The sequence below is a fragment of the Epinephelus moara genome, chromosome 18 (assembly GCF_006386435.1).
Source record: "Epinephelus moara isolate mb chromosome 18, YSFRI_EMoa_1.0, whole genome shotgun sequence".
In the NCBI taxonomy this organism is placed as follows: domain Eukaryota; kingdom Metazoa; phylum Chordata; class Actinopteri; order Perciformes; family Serranidae; genus Epinephelus; species Epinephelus moara.
This window is the reverse complement of record NC_065523.1, coordinates 22,669,844-22,696,774: the sequence shown is the minus strand read 5'-3', so window position 1 is coordinate 22,696,774 and position 26,931 is coordinate 22,669,844. Positions and strand designations below refer to the sequence as shown.

Sequence of the window (26,931 nt, the reverse complement as noted above, 5' to 3'; positions counted from 1 at the left end):
AAGCTTGATCTTTTCTTTGATGGTATTGTAAGAGGAGTGACTATTCTAGTATGTTATTCAGTTCAAATGCATTAAGTTAAATATGTCTGCATACCCAATATGGATTAAATCTGCGGCTATTTAACGATGATAAATATTATTAAAATGGGTTGCAGTAGGGAAATTGACACAAGGAAAGCGATTTAATTCCTCAGGGGATTTGGATGTGATAGAAAGGCAGCTTCGCTTCAGCATACGTGCCTCATATATTTGCAGCAGCGTCCAATCGAGGGTTTTCTGACGCTCCTTGTTACCACCGTACATTAAAATTTGCTCAGATGAATCGCGCCGATAGCATCAATGGTAAACAGCGCTGCCTGGAAGTCACGTGTGGCTCTGTCCCGATAGCGCTGCGGCAGCTTGACCGCTCATTGGCTGAACCTTGCAGCTACGGAGTGACCTGTCCTCCGATTGGCCCGTCATCCCTGTCAGTCATTGTTGTCCCCGCCCTCTGATAATGCAGCATGGGCGAAAATACCAGACTCGAGAGCTACAGCTGAGGAAGCAGACCCCTCTATCGTTAACGTTTTTGGACGATTGAACGAAAGGTGAGTGAACAAACGGCGTTTGGGTATACTTTTTATTTGTTAGCATATATTTCCAGGGTGATTGTCGTTGAGCAAACGGTCAAGATGTGGCGGTTGGGGGTTGTTAGCCACCTGGACGCTGAGATGCTAACCCACATTGCAACACTGAGGGAGGTTAGAGGCTCTCGCCACGTTAAGTTAGCTCGCTGGCTAATTTGCTGCTGACACTGTCAAGCGTAGAAAGACAAAATGATACGGTAGGCAGCAGGAAATGGCGGATAATTAAACATAGGGGGATAGTGGTTTATATCAAAGTCATGTCAACGTTTTGTCTCCGGACTTGAGACCGTTGAAATCGATGTTAACGGTAACTATGCTCGGTGTTAGCATGTTAGCTGTGATGAGTGGCCCTAAGAGTTGATTAGTGCACAGAGGCTGCCCGGCTAGTGGAGTGGTTAACTATAAATACGAAACAGGAGAACTGAAAACCCGTGAAAACAGGCAATTAAATAGTTGTCAAATCAAAGTAATAATGGCGGGACTACAGGAGTGACAGCAGTCGCTGTGCTGCCTTCAGGTGCACGCTATAAAGTCCATCGTTCGCATTTTTAGCCCACGACTGGACTCTGTGCTTATTGGTTATTACATAAATAGTTGTTGCTTATTATTTACTATCGTGGCCCAGCAGATATATTTGTGTCCGCAACACAATTCCGCTGATTAAATTATTTACATGGTCCACTTTGTGTATTTTTATCAGTCGTGGCTATGAAGCCATGAAGCCCCGAAGGCACCACATGTTTCTCATTCTTTCATCCGGGTGAAAGGTGTCATCTTTACTGTCACAATTTAGAAGTTAACACCAGTATTAGGCCTGCAACTAACAATATTTTCACTTAGTATTAATGTGCTTTTATTTTCCCAGTTAATTGGTCAGCTGTCCTGTCTTTAAAATATTAAAAAAAAAATAGTGAAAATGGTTACCACAGCCTCCAGGGTGGTTGTTTTTCCTGAGCAACAGTCCAAAATGCAAAACTATTGCGATTACTATCGTAAGAGAGACATTTACATGGGTTCACAATGGAGAAAAGAGACAATTCCTCAAATCTGAGGAAGCAGGGACCAGCTTATATTTGACATTTTACTTGAGAAAGATATTAAATGGTGAATCGGTTAGTAAAATAGTGCATGATTCAATTTACCATTGATCAACTATTGTAGTAATTGACCAGTCATTTTCAGCTTTATTTCAGACTTTCTTTCTCTGACCAGTGTGGGTGGGCAGCTATTTTATTGATAGATGTTGGCTCCTGAAGAGACATTGTTCTAAATTCATTTTCAAAATGTGAAAGACAGGCAAAAAAGAAGAAAAGAAAAGAAAATCAAAAAGAAAAGAATATCATTTTGGATCCTAGCAAATAAATGTTAGGTGGGCCACACAACTATTTTCTATATTGGAAACACAGGCGTATAATACCATGCTTTTAGGCTCAGTATACTCCTCTTTGTCGGTTTACCATGCATTTCTATGTATTTCACCTAATGTGATGACCTAAATGCATCTTTACACTTATTGATATTATCTGTATTTTCTCAGAAACTCATGATAATGGCAGTATTTTTGGCCGATGTCGGGCCTGTGATTGCATTATCAGATGTACCTCTACACATTGATAAAACATTACTAACTCTACTAATGTAACTAAGCATGTCAGTGTGCGGAGTACCCCGTTTTATATATATTTTTTAATCACATTTACGTCTTTAGAGGACTTTTCCTGTTCATATTGAGAAGTAATTTCGTATTAAACACACCGCCATGACTTGTAATGGATACACTTGAATGCAAAACTCATAAAATGTCAGCATTTTCTAAACAGACACTTATTTGACATCCCCATTGGTTCTGGCGTTTATACATGAATAGGTGAGGTGGTTAAGTCCGGCCACAGGCTTGTCAGACAAATATGAACAGCAGCAGACAGTGCAGCGATATCTGAAGATGCAAGGTAATGTTAAATGAAACAAGTTTAAGCCATTCATATCTGAAGGTGATATCTTTTGTGATTTCCGATGCATGATTCTGCTCTCAGATGATCTCTAGATAGACGCCTACAAGCTACCTTAACATCTAAAGTTGTCTAACCGATGTAGTTTTATATGATTTGTATGCTGGAGTTGTTCACTACAGGACCTTATTATCTATACATTGATATTAGTACTTGTAGCCCCAGCTAATATCTATGCATAGATATCACTACTGGTGAATGACTCATATCAACTTACAGTAAAAATCAGACCTATCCCTGTGAGGACAAGATTTCAGATAACTGCTCACAGTGGCTGCACAGACAATCCAAATGCGAACATAAACAAAGGAAAGTTTGCGTGAGCTACGTACAAATAAAATGACTAATTGTTGTGATACACTAATCTGATTAAACAGCCGCGTAGTGGTCAATGTATTAATATTGCTGCCTGGCCTCGCAGTTGCATCACTGCAGTTAGCTGTGTCCCCGTGGGCTGTGTCGTTTTTAGTCGTATCAGTAGCAGCCGCACGTGAAGGTCAGCGTGCCCTTGTGCATACAGTGCATGTTCAGCCCTCCTTCCCTCTTCATGACATCACTGCCCACTCTGATGAGCACGACTCTCACGGTGCTCCATGCCTTTGGTGTTTTTAGAGCTGCACTGTAACATCTACGTGATGTAATGCTCTCACTTCTACGGGGGGGGTTTGTTTAGTTTGGGGCACCTTGGCAGCATCCTGAGTAAACTGAGGCAATAAGAGACTGAATGATTTGTTTACTCACTCCTCGGTCAGTGTTGAACACATTTTGCCAGCCTGCCGCCTTCTGTAGAAAATAACATGTCAGAAGTCATTCACTGGGCTGACTCTGGCAGACGGTTGTTGTTATCTACACTGAAATAGTCCTTTTAGTACACTCAGCTACACTGTGTTTAAAGGGACAGCAGACAACCAATGCAAATGCTTTAATTTTTATCTTTTTTTTTATCTCTCATATCACTGATTGTCCTGATGGAAAAAAAAAAATATGATATACAGCTTTACAGAAGAAGCATGCCAATTGGTGGGAGATAACAATGAAAACATTGATACAAGGCAGGCACAGTAATTGATAAGACTTGGACCTGGCAGTTAACAGCAACTGTTTACACCTCATGTGCACTAAATGATCAGCCTCTCCTTTCTCATACACTCTCCGCCACCCTATGTTACCAGCGTCTGCTGTCTTGCATAACTGCGGGGACAGCTGCCAAGACCCAGCTGGCTCCTCGGATGCACAGCGTCCTTATATCCCTCCTGGAGCCACGTCAGGATATGCGGCCTGGGGAGGGCGTTATTGGGCACTTAGGTGATTATTGGAGAGATAAATTCAACATTTATTTGATCAACTGAGGGTGTACTTTTGGTCCTGTTCAGCTATGAGGGGCATTAACACTGCCGTGGTGACAGTTTCAAGTCCCAGCACAGGAACCATGTAATAGAAAACGACAGTAAAGCTAGTATGAGGTGCTTTTGGATGGGGGGTAGAGCTAATAAGACGATATGAGATTGATCCCTTTGGGGAAATGAGTGTATGTGTTTTGCTCAGCTTTATGTGAGCCTGGTGAAGTGACGCTGTGAACACACTGACACTCAATCTGACTCTCTCTGCAGTGATGTTCCAACAATGCCGATAGTAGATAAACTCAAGGAGGCATTAAAACCTGGTCGAAAGGAGACGGGTGATGAGGGCGACCTCAACAAGCTGTTGGCGTCATCTGCCAAGAAGGTCCTCTTGCAGAAGATAGAGTTTGAGCCTGCGAGCAAGGGTTTCTCCTATCAGCTGGACAGCCTGAAGAACAAGTATGTGATCCTCAATCCCAGGAACGAGGGCGCCACAAGCCAGAAGGCCCCAGAGCCTGCCCAAATAAAGAGGCAAGGTAAGTTCTCAAATTGAAATGAAAATTTAATTGTTTAAAGTTTGATTTTTTTTATAATTGCCTTTTGCATAAATGCTCAGTTTCTGCATTACTCTTTTGATTATGTCACAATATTGACTGCACTCCTCCTTCAGTCTCAGAGAACGTAGTCGGGGGCCAGAGCGATGGGATCCCCGCCCCACAGAAGATGCTCTTTCCAGGGAACAAGCTTACCCTTAAATGGGAGCGCGTGTACAGGGTGGGAGCCGGTCTCCACAACCTCGGGAACACCTGCTTCCTCAACTCCACAGTGCAGTGTCTCACCTACACCCCTCCACTTGCCAACTACTTACTCTCAAAGGAGCACAGCCGTGCCTGTGAGTATTTGAATCACGCTCTTTAATGCTGCCAGACTCACAGCGTTTACACTCTCATTGACTTATATTTTCCTTACCACTACGCACACCTACATAGTCGTGCGTTTTGGAAACAACTCTAATCCCACTACCCTATGTGCAGACACATGTGGCTGAATGTCACTGTGGAATGCAAGCCAAAGCAGCTGAAGAAGAGAAACAAAAACAGCTGCTTCAGTTGGTCAGTTCGTCCACACTAACTTTCACTCAGGCTCTTAAACATTCAGCAGTCCATGATTTACTGACTTAACCTTTTTAACAAGCCAAGAAAACAAAGACTCGCTGACCTAAAGTTTCAGTGCTGTAGGTGAAATCGTAAAATAGTACACACCCCGCTAAATGGTCCTTTGGTCCAGACCAGTGTAACCAAGCTGCATGTGCATAGCCTTGAGTACGTTTTTATTTCATTAAGAATTATTATGCTGTGGTGTTACGGGTGACAAAGGCACTGAGTTGCAACACTTAGCCTCGTAAAACAGGCAGAAAAAAGGCAAAAATAAATATGTCTAAAGTGTTCCTCCCACCCCCAAGCTGAAGAATTAGTGCTGCCCCACAGCGACAGTCTTGTTCAGCAGTTAACAGCAGCTGATGTTGAAACAAAGCACACATCCACAGCAGTGAGCAGTAACTGTCAGCGGGCTGGGTAGCTGATTCGGGCTGACAAACCGAAAAGTTTTCATGTTTGTGGCATTTATAGATGTTTAATCATGTATTTATTAGACTGAAAGAGCTAAGAGAGCTTGTTGAACGCAGTGAACTCACCTCTCGACGAACGAACTAACGTTAGAAGTAAGGTAGCTTTCATATAGTAGAAGAGGGGTCATGATAAGGATGGCTCCAGACGGTGCATCACTGAGCCATGACTTCAGGTCTAGCAAAAAATCCTGGAAACAGAAATGGTGAAAAACAGTTTAGTAGTTTAACTCCACATTTCAGTATTACAGTTTACAGTCTTCAGTATTTTCTAACATGTATAATGTGTTTGCTGATTTTGCTTTAGCCAGACTTCACTCATATTTGCTATAAAGGACAACCTGCTTGATTAAGGCTCCACAACCATTGCATTGTCGTACACACACTGTACGTAAGGCCCAACATTTTCAGTTTTTGCCAATGCTCCCTGAAAAATATGGATATTTTTAAAAAGCGCACATCAGTTTGCACTGATTTTCACTCAGATTGTAAGTAAGTCCCTCAAATTGATTACAAAGTATTTCAAATCCAGATTTTTTTCATCTGCTTTTCACAAATAGAATTCAGATTATTTGTTTGATTAAAAAAAAAACAAAATCACAAAATAATAAGTACGTTTCAGGGGTAAGGGAAAAATCAGTTAGTAGATGCATTGCGACGTGCACAATGTGGCATCCGTTTATAGGAAAAAAAGACAATTTTCGAAATGTTTATTACTAAGGTGATTTCGGTGTAACAAAGAAGACGAGACTCAACCGAGAGGGCAGCACAGCACCCCGACAGTCTACAGCACAGACATGCCAGAGTTAAACTGTAATTCATCTTAAGAAAAGGCTGCGATTGCAAAGATGTTTTTAATTTCTAAATGTCTAAATAATTACAGCTTTTAGACGATCGCTTAATATATTGTGAATACTTCCAATGCCATCACAGGCAGGAGACTGTAAGGTGCTTTCAGATTAATTAATTCATGAAATAATGCAGTTTACTTTTTGAAATAAAAAGGTGGCAGACCTTTCGTAATTGCCAGTTATGTTTCATAATGTATTTCAATGGAATAAGGACACCCGTGAATGGTTAGGCACACAGTAGCCTGCACGCCTACTGGAGCAAGAGGCCGAAAGTTATGCAACTTTTTTGTTTATTCAATTGAAAATTGTTTTTGAATCAAATCAGACACCAAAAAAATGTAATCGAATCGTGAGGTTTTGTGAGATCCACACTCCTAGTCCGTTTCTTTGCCATGCTTTTAAAAAGTAGTTCGAATCAGCCTAATTCTAACTTTTTGATCCAATATGTTTTTATTCATTATTTAGGATCCTCATTAGTTGTTACCACAGCAACGACTACTCTTCTTTGATATGAACATTAGTGATATCTTAATCTGTCACAGTAATACATTTCTGTACTTTAATTTTGTGACTATCTCTGATTTCCTTTGTTGTTGTCTGTGTTTCAGGTCACCAGTCAGGCTTCTGTATGATCTGTGTCATGCAGAACCATATCATCCAAGCCTTTGCCAACACAGGCAATGCCATCAAGCCTGTGTCCTTCATCAGAGACCTGAAAAGTAAGACCTCCAGCTTCCTTCAGCTCTGTGCGATTGTGTCTGAGCAATTGGTGTCCGCCAGTTTCAATGTAGGTTGTGTCAGGAGTCACGGACACCTGATTTTCGGTTGAATATTGCCAGAGGCGTGATGACGTAACGCTGGCCACAGTGTCCTGTGTGACAGCAGCCAGTAACTGCAGTGCAAAAGTGGAGCGGTGAGGCTGCGGGCTGTGAATGAACACCGCGTAGAGAGAGTAGAGACGAGGTGTGAGTTGCACCTTGACATGGTGAGGTAGTGTGCTGTAGTCTCACAAGAGCCCTCCCTCCAGCCCTCCCTTCCCTCCCTACCTGCCTGCTATTTCTTTATGTGCTGCTGCAATCATGTCTCCACCTCCTGCGCCTCTCTTTCTCTCTCGCTCCCTCCCCCCTTCACTCCCCTCCTTTGCCGATGCCCTCTCTGTCTCCTTGTGACTGCAGGCTGAGAGGAGCAGCTTTAGCACAAAAAAATGTACAGTCCTCCTTTTTCCCTCCTTTTCAGCCAGAGCTTAGAGATGTACAGTATGTGTTTTTATGATTTCTCTTTACATTTTTTTTTTAAAGCTGGTAGCCACCCCCGCAGTTAGTGCGTCCCACAGCAGCTAAAACAATGTACATGCATACAATAAAAATTCAACATCTGTGCCTCTTGCTCAGAAAAAAAAATACAAATACAGCGCAGTGTCATCATAGTAAAATCAGAAGAGCTGACTGCAACTGATGTTGAAATCGCCCCAGGATTTCACAGCTGGGGCCTCACAAACAAAATAAAACCACCCCATCCCCATCATAAGCCCACTGAGTTCATATCTTCAAGATGTTTTCTCCCACATCTCCGACAAGAGCCCCGAACAGGTCATTAGAGCAGGGTGTCTTATTCCTCTTTCCCACTCAGGGGTGACTCATTGTCGTAAATGCGCGGGGATGCTATGCTGGGAATGTGGTGATGACCACATAATTCTACCAGCTCACACTTTCCCTTTTTCCATTAGGAAATAACAGTAGAGGCAGAGGGTTTAGAGCTGCATTATCTCTAATGTGAGACTTTTAGACGAGACGTCAGTCTGCTGAAGTCACTAAGTGACCGTAAGCTGCTTATGAGGTCATGGTCAATGAACTGCATGTCTGCAATACATGAGCAGCTAACCTTTTATAGTGTAAGTGCCCAGTAGTGTGTACTCTTTCAACTTTACAACATTAAATAAACTATCTTCACTGCTTATTACTGCATAACATATAGAAGTGCGTTAACGTCTTGAATATAAAGCCACAGTATAACCTGGTGCTCTTTAATACTATAAATGGTTTTGAAATATAGACTATGTAGTTGCCATTATTGTTTAAAGAACACACACTTGTTTGTATCCTTGTGCTTCGTTTAATTCTGACGAGAAGCTGTCAGGTTATGAGTCAGAGCGCCTGTCTTTTATGGAGCCTCTCCTCTGTTGTTTTGCAGGAACTTATTTTTAGACAACACAAATGTTGGCAGAACAAAGGATTATTAATAATGTTTACTCGTGCTGCTCTGCCGTCCCTTTGTTGTCAGCGTGTCTGCGGATTGTCTGTGACATAATGCAAATATTTAAAAACAGGACTTGCAGAGTTTAACATTCATGCAATGAGCATCCTCTGTGAACACTCCTGTTCCAGTAAGTGGTGTTGGTAAAAGATGAATGATTGTCATAAAGCACTTAAGTATGTTAATGCACTCAGGGTTGTAAACGTTTGATTGACACAAAGCTAACATGCTCTTTTGCCTCCCACAGAAATTGCCAGACATTTTCGCTTTGGAAGCCAGGAGGACGCCCATGAATTTTTGCGGTACACCATCGATGCCATGCAGAAAGCCTGTCTCAATGGGTACCCCAAGTAAGGCTTCATTATTGTTTCTTAAAAGTGTTAAAAGTATGTTTTTAAAAAAATGCCTGGTTTTAAGTTAAGAATACCGCCTACTAGCTCAGTAGTTCTGCTGGCCGACTTTGGTTTGGGGACTCCAGAATTGCGTCTCTGCTTTTTGCAGATGATGTGGTTCTCTTGGCTTCACCCAGCTGTGACCTTTAACACACACTAAGGTGGTTTGCAGCAGAGTGTGAAGCTGTCAGGATGAGAGTCAGCACCTCAAGTCTGAGGCCATGGTTCTCTGCCAGAAAATGTTGAATTGCCCCCTCCAGGTTAAGAGTGAGTTGCTGCCCCAAGTGAAGTAGGTCAAGTATCTCAGGGTCTTGTTGTGTTGTGTGGATAAAATGTAGCGTGAGATGGACAGGCAGATTAGTGCGGTAACAGCGGTAGTTGTACCACACCGTAGTGATGCAGAGGCAGCTTTTGATTTACTAGTTGATCTAACCCTCACTTCTGATCATGAGCTTTGGGTGGTTACTGAAGGAATGAGATTGTGGACTGGATACAAGCGGCCAAAGTGAGTTTCTTCCGTAGAGTGGCTGGGAGGGATGTGTCCTGCTGTTTGATCATTTTTTGACAGTGCTGTAATTTTTCCAATCACACTAGACATTTTACAAGAAAATATATTCATTGATGACGCTCAATATCTGTAGAGCGCTGTGTTAAGTTACTGCTAATGCTAACCAAACATTTCCTACTGCTGCAACTTCACATTTTAAGCATTTAACAGGTGAAAATTGAGTTGACTTTTATGTTGAAGTTAGGGCTGGGCGATATGGCCTAAAAAAAAAAATCTCTGATTTTTTCACAAAAAATCCGATTCCTGATTTAAATCGATTTTTTCCCCCCTCCTAGTTAAAAAAAATATTTGCGGCCTGGTAGCACATACCTGGGGTCCAAAACTTTCAGCATGTGAATAAACCCCAGCTTTTCCACAGTAGTCTATATATGGGCACCACATCTCTTGCAATATACATTGCGACTGCATCTGTGATCGCTTTCCACCGGACCTCTTTCTTATCATACGGCAGTGTTTCCCCTACCATCATATTGGATCACAACAGAAGTCATTTAAGGTTACCTTTCCTATAGAACAGGTCTATACCTTGTCCTTTTATTAAACAAACTAAATAGCCTTATGTTACTGTGTGTGTGTGTGTGTGTGTGTGTGTGTGTGTAGCTGTGTATGTGTGTAGTTCATGTAGGAGGTATGAGACGTTACTTAGCGGGCCGGGTGTGGTGTGTGACGTCAGACGGATGCGCCCCAGGAAGAAAGTGAGGCATGTGCTATGTTATTTACATCAAGCAGCCACAGTGAAGAAGCCTACGCAGTTCTGCATGCTGTTTTTGAGTTATTTCCCTCTATGTAAAAGTCAGACACTGATGAGAGAGGCTGTGCATCATCCCTGCAGTCCTGAAAATAAAGTGCCGTTCTTTAACGCAGACAAAGTCCCGTTGTTTATGTGTTGTTGCCACAATGAGCTAACACAAGCTAAAGGAGCTAATGGTCTTCGGAGGTCCCTTTACTATGGTTCAGGGGTCTGCCAGCTTTGCGTTGTTAACATTTATTTATCTTATTTACACAACGGCATGTCATTTATGTCCCTACACGGTGCACGTCTAAAATCCTCCTCTGCTCTCTGTGTCGCGCACGGCGGAGTTCGGCCCTGATGCCCACACACACACACACACACACACACACAGGTGAGCACACACACACAGACACAGACACAGGTGTGCACACAAAAGCGCTGAAGACCTCGTTCCCTTTCTTGAGAACGAGTTCTTCCCTGCTCGCTGCCATGTTGTTTGTGTATCATGCGCGCGGGGGGAGGGGTGAGCCCACTCTGAACTACGGGAGCCCAGCATGGAGCGGCGGCGGCGGAAGATTTTAAATAGAAACTTGATTTTCATTAAAACAAATCGGCCTAAACTACAAATTCGTAGTTACAGGAAATGTAATTTGTCAGTGCTACTGCAATCGTTCATCAAAAATGCATCTATAAAACAAGACAACGGTCATTTTCGGCTTTTGTTGACAGTGGATCAGTTTGAAATATTGCAAGGAGCAATGGAACAAGAAGAAGCAGCCACAGTGACCATTAAAATGTCTATTCTCTCATTAACATTATCAGGTTCCTTGTTAGCATTGGGTGTAACTCCAAAATAATGGCATATTTTATAAGCTTTTCGCTTTGCACACAATCCCCTGACGTAGTCTTGTCGGTCAACTCTCCTTACTCCAGTAAAGTGATGATTGAAATCTGACTCCTGCTACTCTGCTGCTGCTATACCGCGCAGGCAGTTTCAGTTTATGATTGTAGCATCCGTTGTCTGACTAAGTATTGCTGAAAAAGGCAAAACAACAGCGGAGATGGTTGGCCAGACACCGTGTAACATCAGTAACAGACTACTGCAGCAAGCCTCAGACATCTGGAGGGAGCTCGGAGAAGCACGGCTGCTTTTTTGCGTCGAAGCCACTTGAGGTGGTTCGGGCATCTGATCAGGATGCCTCCTGGGCATCTCCACTTTGAGGTTTTCCTTGCACGTTCAGCTGGGAGGAGACCCTGGGGTACACCCATGCTGGTGAGATTGTATATATCACCTGGCGTAAGAACATCTCAGGATCCCCCAGGAGGAGCTGGAAAACATTGCCGGGGAAAGGGACGTCTGGAGTACCTTATTTAGCCTGCTGCCACCGCAACTCTGCCCCAGATAAACAGCAGAAAATGGATGGGTGCCTGGTTTTGTATGAATGTTTTGATGATTTTTTTCCCCTTCCTGTCTGCAGGCTTGACAGGCAGACCCAGGCCACAACGCTGGTTCACCAGATCTTTGGAGGTTACCTCAGGTCAAGAGGTATTGACTTTTTGTAGAATGTAGAAAATGATTGCCTCTAGAGCTGTGCACTCTGGTGAATTTCCCCATGTGTTGATTTTGTTATTGTGCTATCGATCCACCACTCAGCAGACTACACTAATGTCAGTGTCAACAAAATATATTGCTTAAACAGCTGGATGTAGTTCAGTACTCTGCGTTCACACACGCAGATCCAAAGAAGTTCGCAGTCTCTGGTCTATGTTAGTAATGCTTTATAGAAAGTCCTATTAACATTCACAAATTCGAGAAGAGTACTAGATGTAGAGGTATTTCCCCTAAGTGTTTGATCTCACAATCTGAGGCAGTCAGTTTGAGTTTCTTTTGTTTACAGGAAGTTGAAAAGAGGCTTGTGTGAAATATTCCAGTAATCACTGATCACCCTGTTACATAAACAGATTGTATTTCTTCATAAGTAGACCCAAGAGAGTCATGTTTGTTTTTTAAATTGTGTCTTTCAGTGAAATGCTCTATTTGTAAAAGTGTGTCAGACACATACGACCCTTACCTGGACATTGCTGTGGAGATTCGGGTATGTTTTCGCAATATAACCTTTATTTCCATGGAAATACATAACCTTTTTTTTATTTTTTACTTGCCTAAGCAACACAGTGTATCTCTCTGTTTTTGTCTGACAGCAAGCAGCAAACATTGTGCGAGCCCTGGAACTGTTTGTTAAACCAGACGTACTAAGTGGAGAGAATGCTTACATGTGTGCCAAGTAAGTGCGTTTATCTCCTCCGACAGCATCCTACATTTTAAGTAAATCTGCAGGGCATTTAAAAAAAGGTTTTTGTTTATTCACACCCGACATCCTTTTTGGATCATGTATCATGACTCTTTATTTTTCCTCTCCAGGTGCAAAAAGAAAGTGCCAGCAACCAAGCGCTTCACAGTCCATCGAACATCTAATGTACTGACCCTCTCGCTGAAGAGGTTCGCCAACTTCAGTGGAGGCAAAATAACAAAGGTTAACAAAGATTTCTCACACTATTGCCTGTTTTCAGAGAGCTGACTCATTTCTCAGTGATCTCATATTTCTATCTGTTGTTTTCTTTTTTCTTTTTTTTTCAGGATGTTGGTTATCCAGAATTTCTGAACATCCGCCCCTACATGTCTCAGAGCTCAGGTGATCCTGTTATGTACGGCCTCTATGCTGTTCTGGTGCACTCTGGCTACAGTTGTCACGCTGGCCACTACTACTGCTATGTCAAGGTAAGATGAGCAGATGCACGTCATTTTTTATTGTTATTTATGTCAAAATCTGAGGATAAACATCTTGAGATGAGCCACCGTGTTTTTGAGGATCAGAAACATGACTCAAGGCAATATGGGCAAATACATACAAAGAGAGGAGGCTCTCTAAGACTAAAAGTAGATTTCTTCACCAACAAGCTACTTAAAATTTCCTTCCATCATACCTGGTGGAGTGTTATTGCAATACTGGTACAAAAAATATTTAAATACTTTTTTCTGTTTAGGCTCACCGGTGTGGTGTAACTTTTTAAGATACAATTTCTTTTAACCTGCACTACAATTTTTCCTTATTTTAGTATTTTTCAATTTCATTTGGAGCCAGATAGTAAAATTACTTCAAGTTTGACATGATCATAGTCTTTCTAAAGAGGATGCCATTGAATATCTCAGCAGACCTGCTAAGGCATAGGGCTGTCAAAATTGCTCAAAAATGACGTTCAAATATTCCTTCTAAAAATAACTCATAGGTTCGAACCATTTGAATTTTTTTTTTTTTCGCATTATGTCCACAAGAGGGCAAACTAATACAAGGAAACATACTTGTATATGTATTAATACAAGGAAACGTAACTACTTGTAGGTATTTTTATTTCAACATAAACGTCTTTGAAAACATTTACATACCTACACATTAAAACACATAAAACAATTATCTATAACATTACGTTATAAACGACCGCGGACTTCTTGCTCGCCCCCCCTCTCTGACCCGTCAGGCCACACCGCCCGCGGAAGCGCTGCGAATAGCCTCGAAGCGCCGAGAAGCAAAGCCAGTTTCCTTTCGGCGCCCATGTTAACCGATTGTGTCATCCACACCGGCTGCGCCGCGCAGCTCCGTGGCTGCTCCCACCTCCCACTCACAAAGAGGACAGCTACGGTGGTGTTTTTTTTTCCCCTCCACAATCGAATATCAATTTTCACATTCAAAGGTCCATTTTTTTTTTCAAATTCGAATTTAGAATATTCGTTGACAGCCCTACTAAGGCATTGTTTTTATGACAGTAAGATTATGAGGAAATTATGAATGTTAAAATGTAAATTGAGCTAATTTTGCCTTTTAAATTTATTTTCCAAAAACTACAATAAAATCACTTCAAATTTGACATCGTTATAGTCAGGGGCCTTTTCACACAGAGATGGCGCTATATGGCCGCTACAAAGTCCCTTCTGTATGCCTTATTTGCATTTTTACACAGAACCAAACAACTGCGTCATCATTCCACTCCAGTGTGTGATTATATACTGCATCACAGCTTTGTATCAGCGAAAGACATGTAACACATCAGCGTTGGCCTCTGGTGCGACATAAAACCTACGCATCGGCAGCGCTTTCTAAATAACAACAATGGCATTAGCATGTCGATAACAATCATTTACCGTTCATGTTATATGGCAGCTGATCTCGTCCTCTGCTTGGAGGTTAAGGAGCTTCCGAATGTTGTGTTCACGATTTGCGGACATTTACAGCCGCTAACTGCTAACAGCTACTTTTTAAATCTCCCACTGTGGGTCACACATGAAACATGTCGTTAAATTGTCACACCAGTGCCGCCCATGATCCCTTCCCACTGGCTGTCCTGTTTATACAATCACCGTTTCGACGCTGTTACTACCTTCTGTGACAGCTTAAAGGCGAGACGACTCTGTCCCCTCTTTCCACGATTATACGATATATACAGGACAGCAAGGTGGCATAATGCCTTAGCAAACCTCTGAAGGAAAATATTATTTCATTTTGAACGTGTTACAATCATTTGAGCTGATGTTCCCTTTACATTAATCTACAGTGAATCTAGTTATGGTCATAGTCAGGGACATTTTGAGCAGAACTCCATCGCTTTTTTCTACTTTTTTTTAGCAAACCCATTATTGAAACGGTTTTATAATATTAAAGGACTTCTTTAGTGATGTTACATACTCAACAGGACTTATTTAATATATGATGTGGAACATAATAGCTCTCTTTTTGGTATATAAAGTGTAAGAAATTATTGTTATTATTATACAATATTATTTGTCCTCATTGGCCGCTTTAGGTACCCGTACAGTAACAGACTACAGTGCTTTAGGGTGCTGCTGTTGTGTGTGCTGCTCTGTTCATGTGTTTGTGTGCTGTCAGTGTCCTCTTTTTGCTTCATGACGTTACCAGTTATAAATTTGTTTTTCATTGCATGAGAAAATTGACGCGTGGCATGAGAGTGTGTGTGAAGTGTCCGTAATCTGAGTTTCACGGTCAGTGTGTGAGAGTTGGCAGTGCATGTAGAGCTGAGAATTACATGTACAGCTCAAATTTAACGTGCACTAGTGCACATATGCACGTGATATTTTGAGCCCTGTGTACGAGAATGCATAGAAATGGCTATGAAAGTAAATGCTTTAAGTCCAAAACTTTAATGGTTGAGCAACTTTTGTTTGTAACTGCTAAACAAGAACTACACAGCTTATCAGAGAAGAAACATTTAGTTATAACCAGATTTCTTTCTGTTGTGTCAAAATAGCTCCTCTTGTTGATGTGCGGCATTGCCCACAATCTCCTAATACAGCTAAAAAAATCTGACAGTTAATAAGTCCTTATTGTCTCATAGTATATTCCCGTCCTATTAACAGCTGTAGGCGTAGTGTCTAATGATTGAAGTGGGCATATAAACTACTCTGATCTAAAGTTAAACAGGCCATATACCTGCCTGTAACTGCTCTAACAGAGTCTGCATGTTTTTATTTTTCTGTCTGTGTCTGTTGTTGAACTTTTTTATGGTTCAACTATAAATAAATAAAGGTTCAGTCAATACATTTCACAGCCTGCTTCATTTAAAGTTTTTCTCCTTCTTTCTTTTCTCTTAGGCAAGCAACGGACAGTGGTACCAAATGAATGATTCAATGGTACACTCGAGTAACATCAAAGTGGTCTTGAACCAGCAGGCTTATGTGCTTTTCTACCTGAGGTGCGACACTGTGGCGTGCTGCGAGACATCAAAACAGGTGTTGTTTGGATATATCATTAAATAAAGCGGAGTTTTGTTTGTACTTTGCAGGATCCCTGAAACCAAGAAGAATGCAGATGGACAGACCACCAAGCAGGGGATGTTGCACCCTGGGAAGAACAGTGTGTCGTCCGAACAGATAAAGAGGGCCAACCTGAATGGGCCTCTCTCTTCCCCGCAGGTCACAAAGGTGAGAGACAAGATCACATCCAGCTCTCTGTCGCGACATGTGGACTTTATTTTCAGTTTTCAGTACAAGTTCTAAATACACTTCCCTTTTCAGAAACTTGAGCCTGCACAACTGCGCAAGATCCAGTCCATGGATGGTGGCTTGGGACTGCCCATTTCCAGGAACGGTGTGAGCTCTCAGCCACAGCCCAGACTCTCCAACTGGACGTCATCCTCCAACGGCCCGCCAAAGCTGCCGGGAGGACCCACGGTTATCGAGGAGCCTTTCAAGAAGCTGAAGAAGCCTTCTCCCCAGAGCCAGGTGCAGTCCCGCAGCAGCACTCCGACCCCCTCGAACAACGGGGTCAGCCGGACGGAGGGGGATAAAAAGCAAGGTGGCGAGGGCAGAGGCATGGCAGCGTCTACCTCAATTAAGTCTTTGTCTGACTCTTCCTCTGCCGACACCACTGAATCAAAGGTAATATTTGCCCTGAAGAAGCATGAACACAAATCTTAGTTCAAAGTCAGTGCTTGAACACAGGAGTATTTGTAGCATCAAAAGATATTGAGACAGTCATTGTGATCTCAAGACAATGTGTGGAAAACGTGTCCTCAGAATGCATACAAGCTATTTAACAACAGGGACTAGACAAGAGTATTGCTGACAAGTTTCTCGAAAAACTGATTTAACGTTTGATCTGCAAAATGTCAGAAAAAAGTGAAAAATGCCCATCACAATTTCCTTAAAGCATTGCTGGTTACTGTTTGAAATGCTCACCAGCGAACTGCTGTTTATGGTCTGGCACCTGGTCGCCACCTTTTTAGAAAGTGCCGACCTCACCTGAGTTGCTTTGGGGGATACATGCCTATAAATGTCCCAAACACAGAAAATAAGAAAATACAGACAGAGGGCAGAGTCTCTGCAGCAAAATACACCACCACACACTTCTAGTGGGTCATAAGTGATGATTGAGATGTATTACTTCTGTTTGAGTCCATACATTGTTCTTAGGAATATCCTGCATAGTGTATCTCTATCTAAAATTGTTTGTCCAAGCGATATAAAAATGTTCAATGACCCAAAGATCAGTTTACAATAACATAAAACAAAGAAAATAGAATGTTTGGAATTTTCCCAAGAGAAAATGACTTAAATTATTATCAAAATAGTTGTCAAATATTTTTTGTTGTTGATTTACTAACTGTCACATCGATGAATTCTTTCATCTCTAATGCAAATTTGATATATTATGCAAAAATACGACAACATCATGTAGCTACCTTGAATGTAAAAGTCTGACACACAATGCATAGAGCAAACTGTACATGGAACTGTGTGTGTGTGTGTGTGTGTGTGTGTGTGTGTGTGTGTGTGTGTGTGTGATTGTGAGTGTGTGTGTGATTGTGAGTGTGTGTGTGATTGTGAGTGTGAGTGTGAGTGTGTGAGTGAGTGAAATGACTTGCACATTACAACAGATTTTTATTGTGGAGTTTAAAGGGGACCTACTATGCTCATTTTCAGGTTCAAATTTGTATTTTGGGTTTCTACGTCAAAACACTTTATTTTCCTCGTACTGTCTGTGCTGGAGCACCTGTATTCACTCTCTGTCTGACACGCTTCCTTTTAAGCGCCTGTCTTCAAGCCCCCTCCTGCTCTGATTGATATCTGTTACCACATCAGCACTGTCTGTGTTTCCTCCTTGTCATTGCATAACAGAGTATTGTGATACTTTCTATAGTGAAAAATCACCAACAAAAGCTTCTAAACTATAAATATTGAGAAAGGGATGTGTTCCAGCAGGAATATTATCTGCATCTGGGATCTGAAATGAACAATATCAGCAACAAAGATTACAGGTTTCCCTGATGTTAGCATGTAGCTAAATGTAGCAGAAGTGTATTTAATGTAAACACTTGCAGCAGTGTGCCTGGAGCAAACGACCGTATAAAATCCGTTACAGTTATTTCAAAAGCAGAAAAATGTTTACCTCATTGTTTGAAGGTTTGGCCATGCTTAATATGAACATCCAACATTGTAACACAACTAGGGAAAAGCATAAAAGGTCCTCTTTAAGTAGATGCGCAACAGCCATTAGAGGCCAAGTGTAGCTGCAGAGAAGCCTAACCACAACCTGTGATTGCCTCTGTTTCAACCAGGACTCTGTGGGCACCAAAAGTGCGCCAGTAGGAGAGACTCCCTCCACCCCACGGAAAGGCTCAAATGGTCTGGCCTCTCCGGCCAAGAGCGTGGAGCGCTCTCAGAGCACAGAGGAGCAGAAGACTGCGAAAATCAAACCCCCGGCCCTCAACAACATCACGTCTGAAGCCACCAGCACCATGTCACCTCCACCTGCCAAGAAACTGGCCCTGTCAGCTAAGAAGGTGAACTTCATTCCCATCCACAGCAGCAGCACCACCACCTCCTGTCTTAGTGAAAGCTCATGATACCCTCGTTTCCCGTTGCCTCACTCTACACTGCTATCCAAATTTGACCATTGATTTCATTAAGTAGTTAAATTAAGGCAAGTACACTCTCCTTCTCTAGTGTATGTTCTGCTGTATGTAATGTGTTACTTCTCCAGTGTGCCTGTCTAATCAACCACATGGAAGCACTTGTTTAGAGTTTGTCTTCTTTTCCTTTAGTTTGTTCTTTTTTTCTAACCATTTCTAATTCTTCTCTGCCATACCCTTTCCTTCTTTTGTTTTCCTCCCTCCATCTTTCCCTGCCATCCCTTTTAATCCTCCTTTTCCTTATTTGATTCTCTTCCTTATTTTTGTCACACTCATGGCTATTTTTTTTAGACCACCAAGTTTTTATTTATGTCGATAACTGCAGGCTCGCAGCCGGAGACTGAGCAGCATTGATGCTCTGCCCCCTTTGCCACGCCAGCTGTCCAGTGACCCCACGCATCCAAATCAACTTAACCCCTTCACCTTTGCCTCACCTACTCACACTCACAGGTATGAACTCTGAGCCCTATATCACATAGATTTGTCCGTCTCAAATGAAAATGGCGGATTTAATCCAGATGTTCTGTTTTTGTTCTCCTCTCAGAGCCGATCCATTCCATTCACCTAAAGTCCAGTCATTGCCTTTTGCCCACTCGAGTGGATCCTTCAAACAGCAGAGCCCTCAGAAACAGTCCCTTCTCTCCACACTGCAAAAACCAAACGCCAGCCTTTCTCTTAAAACCAACGGGCTTCACAGCGCCACCGCCGCAAAGAGCCCCAAGTCTTCCAACAACCTCAGCTCCTTGGTCCAAGAACCAGACCTCAACAGCGCTCCAGCTCAAAACAGCAATCCAAAGAAGAAGAAGAAGAAGAAGAGGCGGCATTCTGAGGTGGAACGTGACGCGGAGCCAGCGACATCCCCAGCTACAGTGACACCGGCCAACCCCGTGGAGCCAGCCAGCGAGAAAAAGAGGAAGAAGAAAAAGAAAAAGCGGAAGAGGGAGCATGAAGATGGAGAGAAAGTCAAGGAGAGGGAGTGCGTCCCATCTCACCTGGACACATCAAACCAGGAAGAGGATTGGTGTCAGGGTGGCATGTGGAGTCTCACGTCTCAGCCAGATACAGAACAGTCAAAGCAGAAGCCTCAGTTAGCTGCCACGACCTCGATGCAGTGCGAGTCAAATGAGAAAGTACAGGAAAGGGACTCTATAAAATTAAAGAAGAAGAAGAAGAAAAAGAAGATGCAACTGGTGGAGGCTCTGCAGGACAAGACTTCAGCGTGTGCTGCTTCACAAAGGTGGGTTGAAGTTTTCGATTGTTTTAGGCCACGTTCAGACTGCAGGCAAATCAGATTCGTTTCTCAAATCAGATCTCAGACCGACTGTCTGCACTGTTATTTACAGGTAATCAGATTAGATTTATGAGCCCAGACATCACCGACTTGTCTTGCTGTGTAATGATGGTGTCAGTAGCTACGCTGGTGACGTGGCTTTCCAACACGAAAGCATGAAAAAATGAGGTCCATCTCCAAAAAACAATTGCGCTGTCGAGTCGCAGTTATTTAGTTCCAATTTATTTTGGTGTCGGCACACAGACTGTTGTTCTCCATGTTGTGCTCCATAGTGCTCTGCTAGTAGTGGCATGGATTCTGCTTACCACTTTGTCACTCTGGATTTGGCATTCTAATGTGTCTTGTTGCGAGTAGGGCAGGGAACATTTAAAAAATCCCAACACCAGTGCCATTACCCTTAAAGTAATACCAACACCAATAGAGTACTTCATTGGATACCTTTAATGTGAATGGAGTGGCATGTAGTACACTTTAATTCCTTTGCTCATCACAGATGGGAAAATTCCATCAAATTGTTTATTTAAACCAGTGCAATTATTACTGTTAAAAAAATGAGGCTATCTAATAACGATTCATGGCGCATCAGAGAGAAAGAGAGTTTTGATGCTCGTTTTACAGCACCCAAGGATTATGGCACCCGTTGATGGAAACAACACTACTTAATCCTCTTACAACAATATTCACAACGTCGATTAACTTTTATGAAAACCCATTTTGGTCCATGTGATTGGTGGACACTTAAGTAATAAAGGAACATAAAAAATCAAGGATTGGACTTAATGACCTCTTCAGAGGCAGAGAGTCACCACTCTTTTGTCTTGTTTACCATGCCTGTGAATCTAAATGAATTATACTTTGGTGCTCATGGTTCCAGCGAAATGAACAGAGCGACTGGATTGTTGAGGACTTAACAGAGCTACTGATGTGTGTAGCATTTCCATATTGAGTAAAGTTTAAACATTTCTGTTTGTATGAGCAATTTAAGCAGCTAACTAACGCTAGCTCAAGCAGATATCTGACGACTCGACTGGCTTTTAAAGGTCGAATATCAGAAGAACTTAACATAAAAATGACCTGTTTTGCAGCGTCGATGGCAATCAAACGTGGTATCTATTTTAGTCCTGCTTTTGTTTGTCAAAACGTGTAGTTTCGGTGGCATCTCGGCATGCTGAACTGCTTACTACTTCACATACACTACACTCGGCTTCATCACACCCCCAGGGCAAAATGGATCAAATGCAGATATTGTTTGACTGGAGACGTTTCAATACTACTTGCTTTCAGTTGATACTTTAAAGATGCTGAGTACCGATACCCTGCCCTAGTTACGAGTGATGCAAAAGACACTTGGAAATTTGATTTGAGGGGTCAGACTGCCTGGACTGAGACACATATGTAAAAATCCAATGGGAAACTGTTTCGGACCACCTCCAAATGTGGTCTGCATCCGACATGTCTTTGCTGTCCAGTTTTAATAAAATCTGTCATGATACATTCTAGCAGTGGTACCCCACTGTCTGGCTGAGGCTTTCTGTGTGAGTATGAATGTTCTTCCCGTGTGGGCGAGGGTTTTTCTCCCGAGTTCACCAGCTTCCCTCCACAGTCCAAAAATATGCAGGTCATGTTGCTCCTGGCTGTAAAAGTGAGCATGATCTGTCTGTATGTGTCAGCACTGTGATGATCTGGCAACCTGTTGAGGGTGTACCCCACCTCTTGCCCAATGTCAGCTGGGTATAGGCTCCACCTCCCCTGTGAATCTGAACAGGATGAAGTCATTATGGTGAATGAATGAATGATACAGCCTGCATATGCCAAAAACAGATTTGGCCCAGCAGTCTGAACAAAGCCTTAATGTCTCGTCAATGTTTTTGTTTCCCACTATTCTCACATTTCTGTTTAAAAAGTGCAGCGTTAGGGAGTTTGAGCTCGTCATGTGGAAGAAGAGGCACAAAACTGTTTCTATAACAACCAGTTGACTTCTAGAAACCTCCACAAAGCAGCCAACATGCAATAAACTAACTGAACTTACTTTCTCCCAGCAGCACTTCTGAGTTGAAGGCCGCAGTCATTCACAATGATACGGAGGATTTGATAATGTTGAAAAAGAAAATAAAGGCGAAGAAGAAGAGGCTAAAAGAAGAGGTGAGACTGTGGGAGGAGAGCAGGCGACACTCAGACGGGCGGAACGAGGAGCCTGAAGCAGCGGAGCCCCCATCCAAAAAGAACGCCACAGAGAACGGCGAAATAAGTAAACAAAGCGCAGGTATGTGAGTGTGCACATTCTGTCACTGTCATTGCAAAAAGAAAAGGCATGCATTCATGCTATGCAAACTGCAGTGAGACTGCGATCTTGTTTCCATGCCAACACAGAAAGCAATACTCTGCTCTGTATTGATTAAAGCCACTCGCTCACAGCCTCTCATTTATGTGACCAGTCATTTCACAATTACACTGAGAGCATGACTCACCACATTTTGAGAATGCCAGATTTAATCTCTTTATCTGTTTCTTTTAATTGTTGTTCTTTTTGCTATTTCTTTTTTATTTTTTATTTTTTTTACAAATTCAGCCGCAGTGGTTGTGTGGGACAGCCAAGTGAAGGACGGCTACAAACGCAGCCAGGCGCCAGCGGCTGATAAAAGTGAGTTAGGAGACACCCCGAGCCGTCCTGCTCCTGTAGCCTGGGATGGGAAAAAGACAAGTGGGGTGGTAGAGGAGCTGCTCAGGAACGCCACAGATAAGGCCTACGGAGCCAACGGTGAGACACGGAGTTTAAATCTGATCCTTTGAATGGCAATGCTTTGATAATTTACTCATCTGTAGCACAGCAGATGGTGTCGTTATATGCATTAATAGATTTTGTTTGTCTTATCTAGTCCTCAGTTGGGATGGAGAGGTCTCTGCGATTAGTAGAGATGCTGCTGAAGATGTCCGCCATGCTATGAGTGACACTGTGATCGATGAGTGGGATGAAGACTTTGACCGGGGAAAGGTGAGGGGAAAAAAAGCAAACAACAAATGATAAGAATGATGTCATCTTAAATCAGGTTGTCTTTAGGTCTGCTAATCTTGAAAGAATATTTTACCCACAAAGTCATCACTTGTATATAAATTACTCTGTGTACGAAAGGTGATATGTAAACTCATCTTCATTGGCCGACTACAAACATGACGTATCATCTGAAACATGGAAGTAGCTACATGCCCATTAGCCACTTAGCACAATCATTACTGCTTTGCCGACAGCGTCATTAACAGGTGGCTCGCTCAGTGTGTGACTTGCACTTGTAGATAAAATATAGCCCTATATTAATGAAGGTTCATGTTGTTGTTCATGTTACTGATACTGCTCTTTCTCAGACCTTCAACTCAAACCATTGTGTTGCCCCGCCCACAATATACAATTTAATAATTGAATTAATATCGTAAACATGCGGGCGACTGGTCGCTAATGGCCCTAAACGACGACTATTGATCAATTAGTTGGGGGCCGCCCTATTGACATACAAATGATCATTTTGTGACTGAAGTATTTCTTTGAGGCTTATCGTCACTGTCCCTCGCCTTCAACTTCTCCCCCATTTTTGTCCAAATCAACAGGTGAAGAAAATAAAAAACTATAAAAGAGAGAAGTGGAGAGGCGGCAGCAACATCTTCCAGAAGATCCAGGACAGGCGGAGCAAGTGGTCTGTAACACCCGGAGGGAAGAGAGTTTTTGGCGTCCGTCGCTGAGAGTCCAGATTGCTGTTGAGGTCATGCTGACTGGAAAATGGAAACAACAATACTGTATACCAAACTTCTGTACCTTTTTCTCACTTTTTTTTTTTAAATCTATCTTTTGTTTATTATGAGACTTAAATTCCTTAGTTGGTTATGAGTTGAATTCAAAAGATTACACTGACCGTCTGACCGACAGCCCCTTTGATCTCAGTTTTGAAAACCATGAAATGTCTTCAGGCTTCAGTAGCGACCAGTCACATCCCCTTTTAATCTAAATACCACAGTAGGGGCTCTGGCTTTTCTATGCATGCAGTACTTAGTAGAACCCCCTACACCTCCATGTCAAAAATAACTGTATGCTGGCATCTTTAAACCCTGGTTGTTGCCCCAACAATCTTGAGCTACGATGAAATTAAGTACTGTTCACCGTATTGGAAACTGAACGCAATTTTAGAGCATACTGTTGCAGACATAAGGGCTTGGTAAGATGGACATTAATATTTTTTTAACCTTCTGAAATTAGTCTATACCAAATTACAGATCCAAGATCCAAAATAGTTTATTAATAGAGAAATACTAGTCAAAAGTTTGGACGCACTTTCCCATTATCTTGAATGAGAAAGTGTGTCAAAACTTTTCACTGGTATTGTTTATTATTTTAGATTATTTAATTATTTTCTGCCTTTTTTTTCTCCGCCGACATTTTATTTTTCCTGCAGTGTCTGTGCCACGTGGCGTGTTTTTAAGGACCAAATTTTGCCTGCATATTGTTGGTAAAATGAAGCTTTAAAATTGCCACTGTTTTATGAATATGCATGTCTAAAAATTTTAGTTATGTACCCTTTTTGTTCCCTTAGAAAAATCAGTTAATTTCAGATTTTATGTTGTTAGGCCACAAATAAATGCTCTGCCTATTTTATTAACAGTTCAGCTGTTTGTAGACGTGTCGACATGGATGAACACATTGGACACTCATCATATCTGTATGTTTACCTGGACGTTACGGTGAAATGTGCATTTGCAGAGTAGACGTTGGGGCTGTTGGGAAGGACTAAAGAGAGGAGCAGTTGTAACTTTGTCGGTCATCTCATCAGTCCAGCGTTCAGAAGCTCTCAGTGTGGAGATTTGACCTTTCACAAACTGTTCTTCACCAACGTACTGAAATAAAGGGGTCAGATTTCACACAGGCGCTGTGTTAGAATGGGCCTGCCACATGCTAATACTTTCTTTTCCCCTTGTATCTTATTACTCTATGCAATTTTCTGATGCTCATGCTGGTCACCTAGAAACTGGGCTAAGACTCAGGAACCCAGACACCCTGTATCCCATCTTCATCTCCGATCAGACCCCCCTCTCCTGCTTCATATCAGAGGACGTCCCTCTCCTGGGACCACCATTTTGCATCCTGTACATCCTGTAGAAACTGTTTTATACAAAATATTTCAGGTGTGGAAACCATGGGATCATCTTGCACCAACCCGGGCACAGATGCGTAGAGAAACTAACGTTATAACAAACTGCTTTGCCAGCGTAGAAGCCTGTACAGTTCATCTTGTGCTACCCGTTTCCCTCCAACGCTGTAAAGATCTGCCCATGCATTTCTTTTCATTCTAGAGATGTTGCCTTGAATTGGCTATAAAAAAAAGTATAGGATTTAATGTTATAAATATATAATTTAAAGAAGAAAAGACACAGATCTTTAATGTGCTACTAATACTCGGATCAGTTGGTGAGTGTTAACTTGAGAATTAATCTGCAGATGTGTTAGCTCATTTGTGTGTAAGAGAGTTGTCTGTTTTCATGCAAGACCTTCCCTATGTCACTGTAGTGTGTACAGTACAAGAGCGACTATGGCGGTCTGCTTTCCACAGGACGCGTTTGTTGGCTGTGAAGTCGACGTTGGGTGTCAAACTGACTCTCGGGACTGACACAGAGAAACATTTCCCAGTGTGAATGGATGGTCCACATGTTTGCATTGATGGTTCTATATTTTGCACCACCTTTTCTGACCAGGGAGGAGACCTTTCATAATGAAAGCGGCTCTTACCACACTATAGTTAAACTATAAAGGTGCAATAAAGTTGTGACTTTTGTGAGATGATGGTGTATTTTCCTGTCTTCTAATCCTTTGAATGTTTTTCTTTCTTGTAATTGCAATGTAGTTTTGATAGCAGTGGGCTATCAAAAACCTCACTGTACACTACCTGCTCAGCACCAAGCAGCAGACAGACAGTTGATGGCTAGCTGTTGATAAACAATGAAATATTTAACAGATAAAGAGACAGAAAAGAACAAAAAAAAAAACATGGACCAAACTCACCAGTGGCCAGAAACAGGGCTCTAGACGAATGATGATGATGCTCCATAGCTGCTAAGCATGTTTGCTAATAGGTTTGCCATATCATCTTAAAAGGTGAGGGTGTGTTGTGTCCACAACTTGCTTCTCCTGCCCTCTAGTGGCCAGAAAAATCTGTTATTGCAGGTTTAAATAGCAATGCAGTCTTCTTTATTTAACGTGGACTCTAATTAAGAGTAAAAATTAGTGTGTTTTTGATATGTTTGTATGTATATCAGTTACTCACCCCAAGTTATGTTGAATTCATTGAGAAAACTGCTTTTTTTTGCATCCCTCCACAGTGAATGAAGAACCAAAAACTGAAAAATTCTCAATGAATTGAAGTCATAGGGGTCCACGGTAAACAACAACAAAACTATATCAAAACTTTGGTTTGCGAACACTCACACAACTCATGCAGTATCATCCATGTCTTATTTACCCGGTCGTATGCTCAGTACCTCCCAAAAACCTACTGATGCGCTTCTCAAAGCCAGACTCTGTAAACAAATTCAGTAATTTCACTTGCTAAGCACCAACGCTGCTGGTCAACCGTTGCCTCAATCAGTTAGTGTTATTGTATGACTTTGGAGTTACACAGATGCACCAAAGTCACACAATCAAGGCAGTGGTAGACAAGCAGCTCCCATGTTCAGAGAGGTAAAATTACAGTTTTTGTCAATGGAGTCTGGCTTTGAAGAGAGTGGA

The 26,931-nt window shown here is 42.1% G+C and overlaps 1 protein-coding gene across 2 annotated transcripts; it reads left to right on the top strand.

Annotated features, from left to right (window-relative positions):
• The first annotated feature begins 489 nt into the window (after positions 1-489).
• usp36 (ubiquitin specific peptidase 36) lies at positions 490-25,986 on the top strand. Of its 2 annotated transcripts, none has more exons than XM_050068785.1 (20): positions 490-587; positions 4,246-4,511; positions 4,646-4,867; positions 7,059-7,169; positions 8,951-9,053; positions 11,875-11,942; positions 12,422-12,492; positions 12,599-12,681; positions 12,819-12,930; positions 13,035-13,175; positions 16,059-16,159; positions 16,250-16,388; positions 16,482-16,844; positions 18,524-18,748; positions 19,203-19,327; positions 19,422-20,114; positions 22,211-22,431; positions 22,738-22,926; positions 23,045-23,160; positions 23,769-25,986. In XM_050068785.1, exons 2-20 carry the CDS (start codon positions 4,259-4,261, stop codon positions 23,898-23,900), a joined length of 3,468 nt encoding a protein of 1,155 aa, XP_049924742.1. In that variant the 5' UTR covers positions 490-587; positions 4,246-4,258; the 3' UTR covers positions 23,901-25,986. The 2 variants fall into 2 exon arrangements, with proteins under 2 accessions (XP_049924742.1, XP_049924741.1); XM_050068784.1 differs by having other exon boundaries at positions 22,208-22,431.
• Positions 25,987-26,931: the final 945 nt, after the last annotated feature.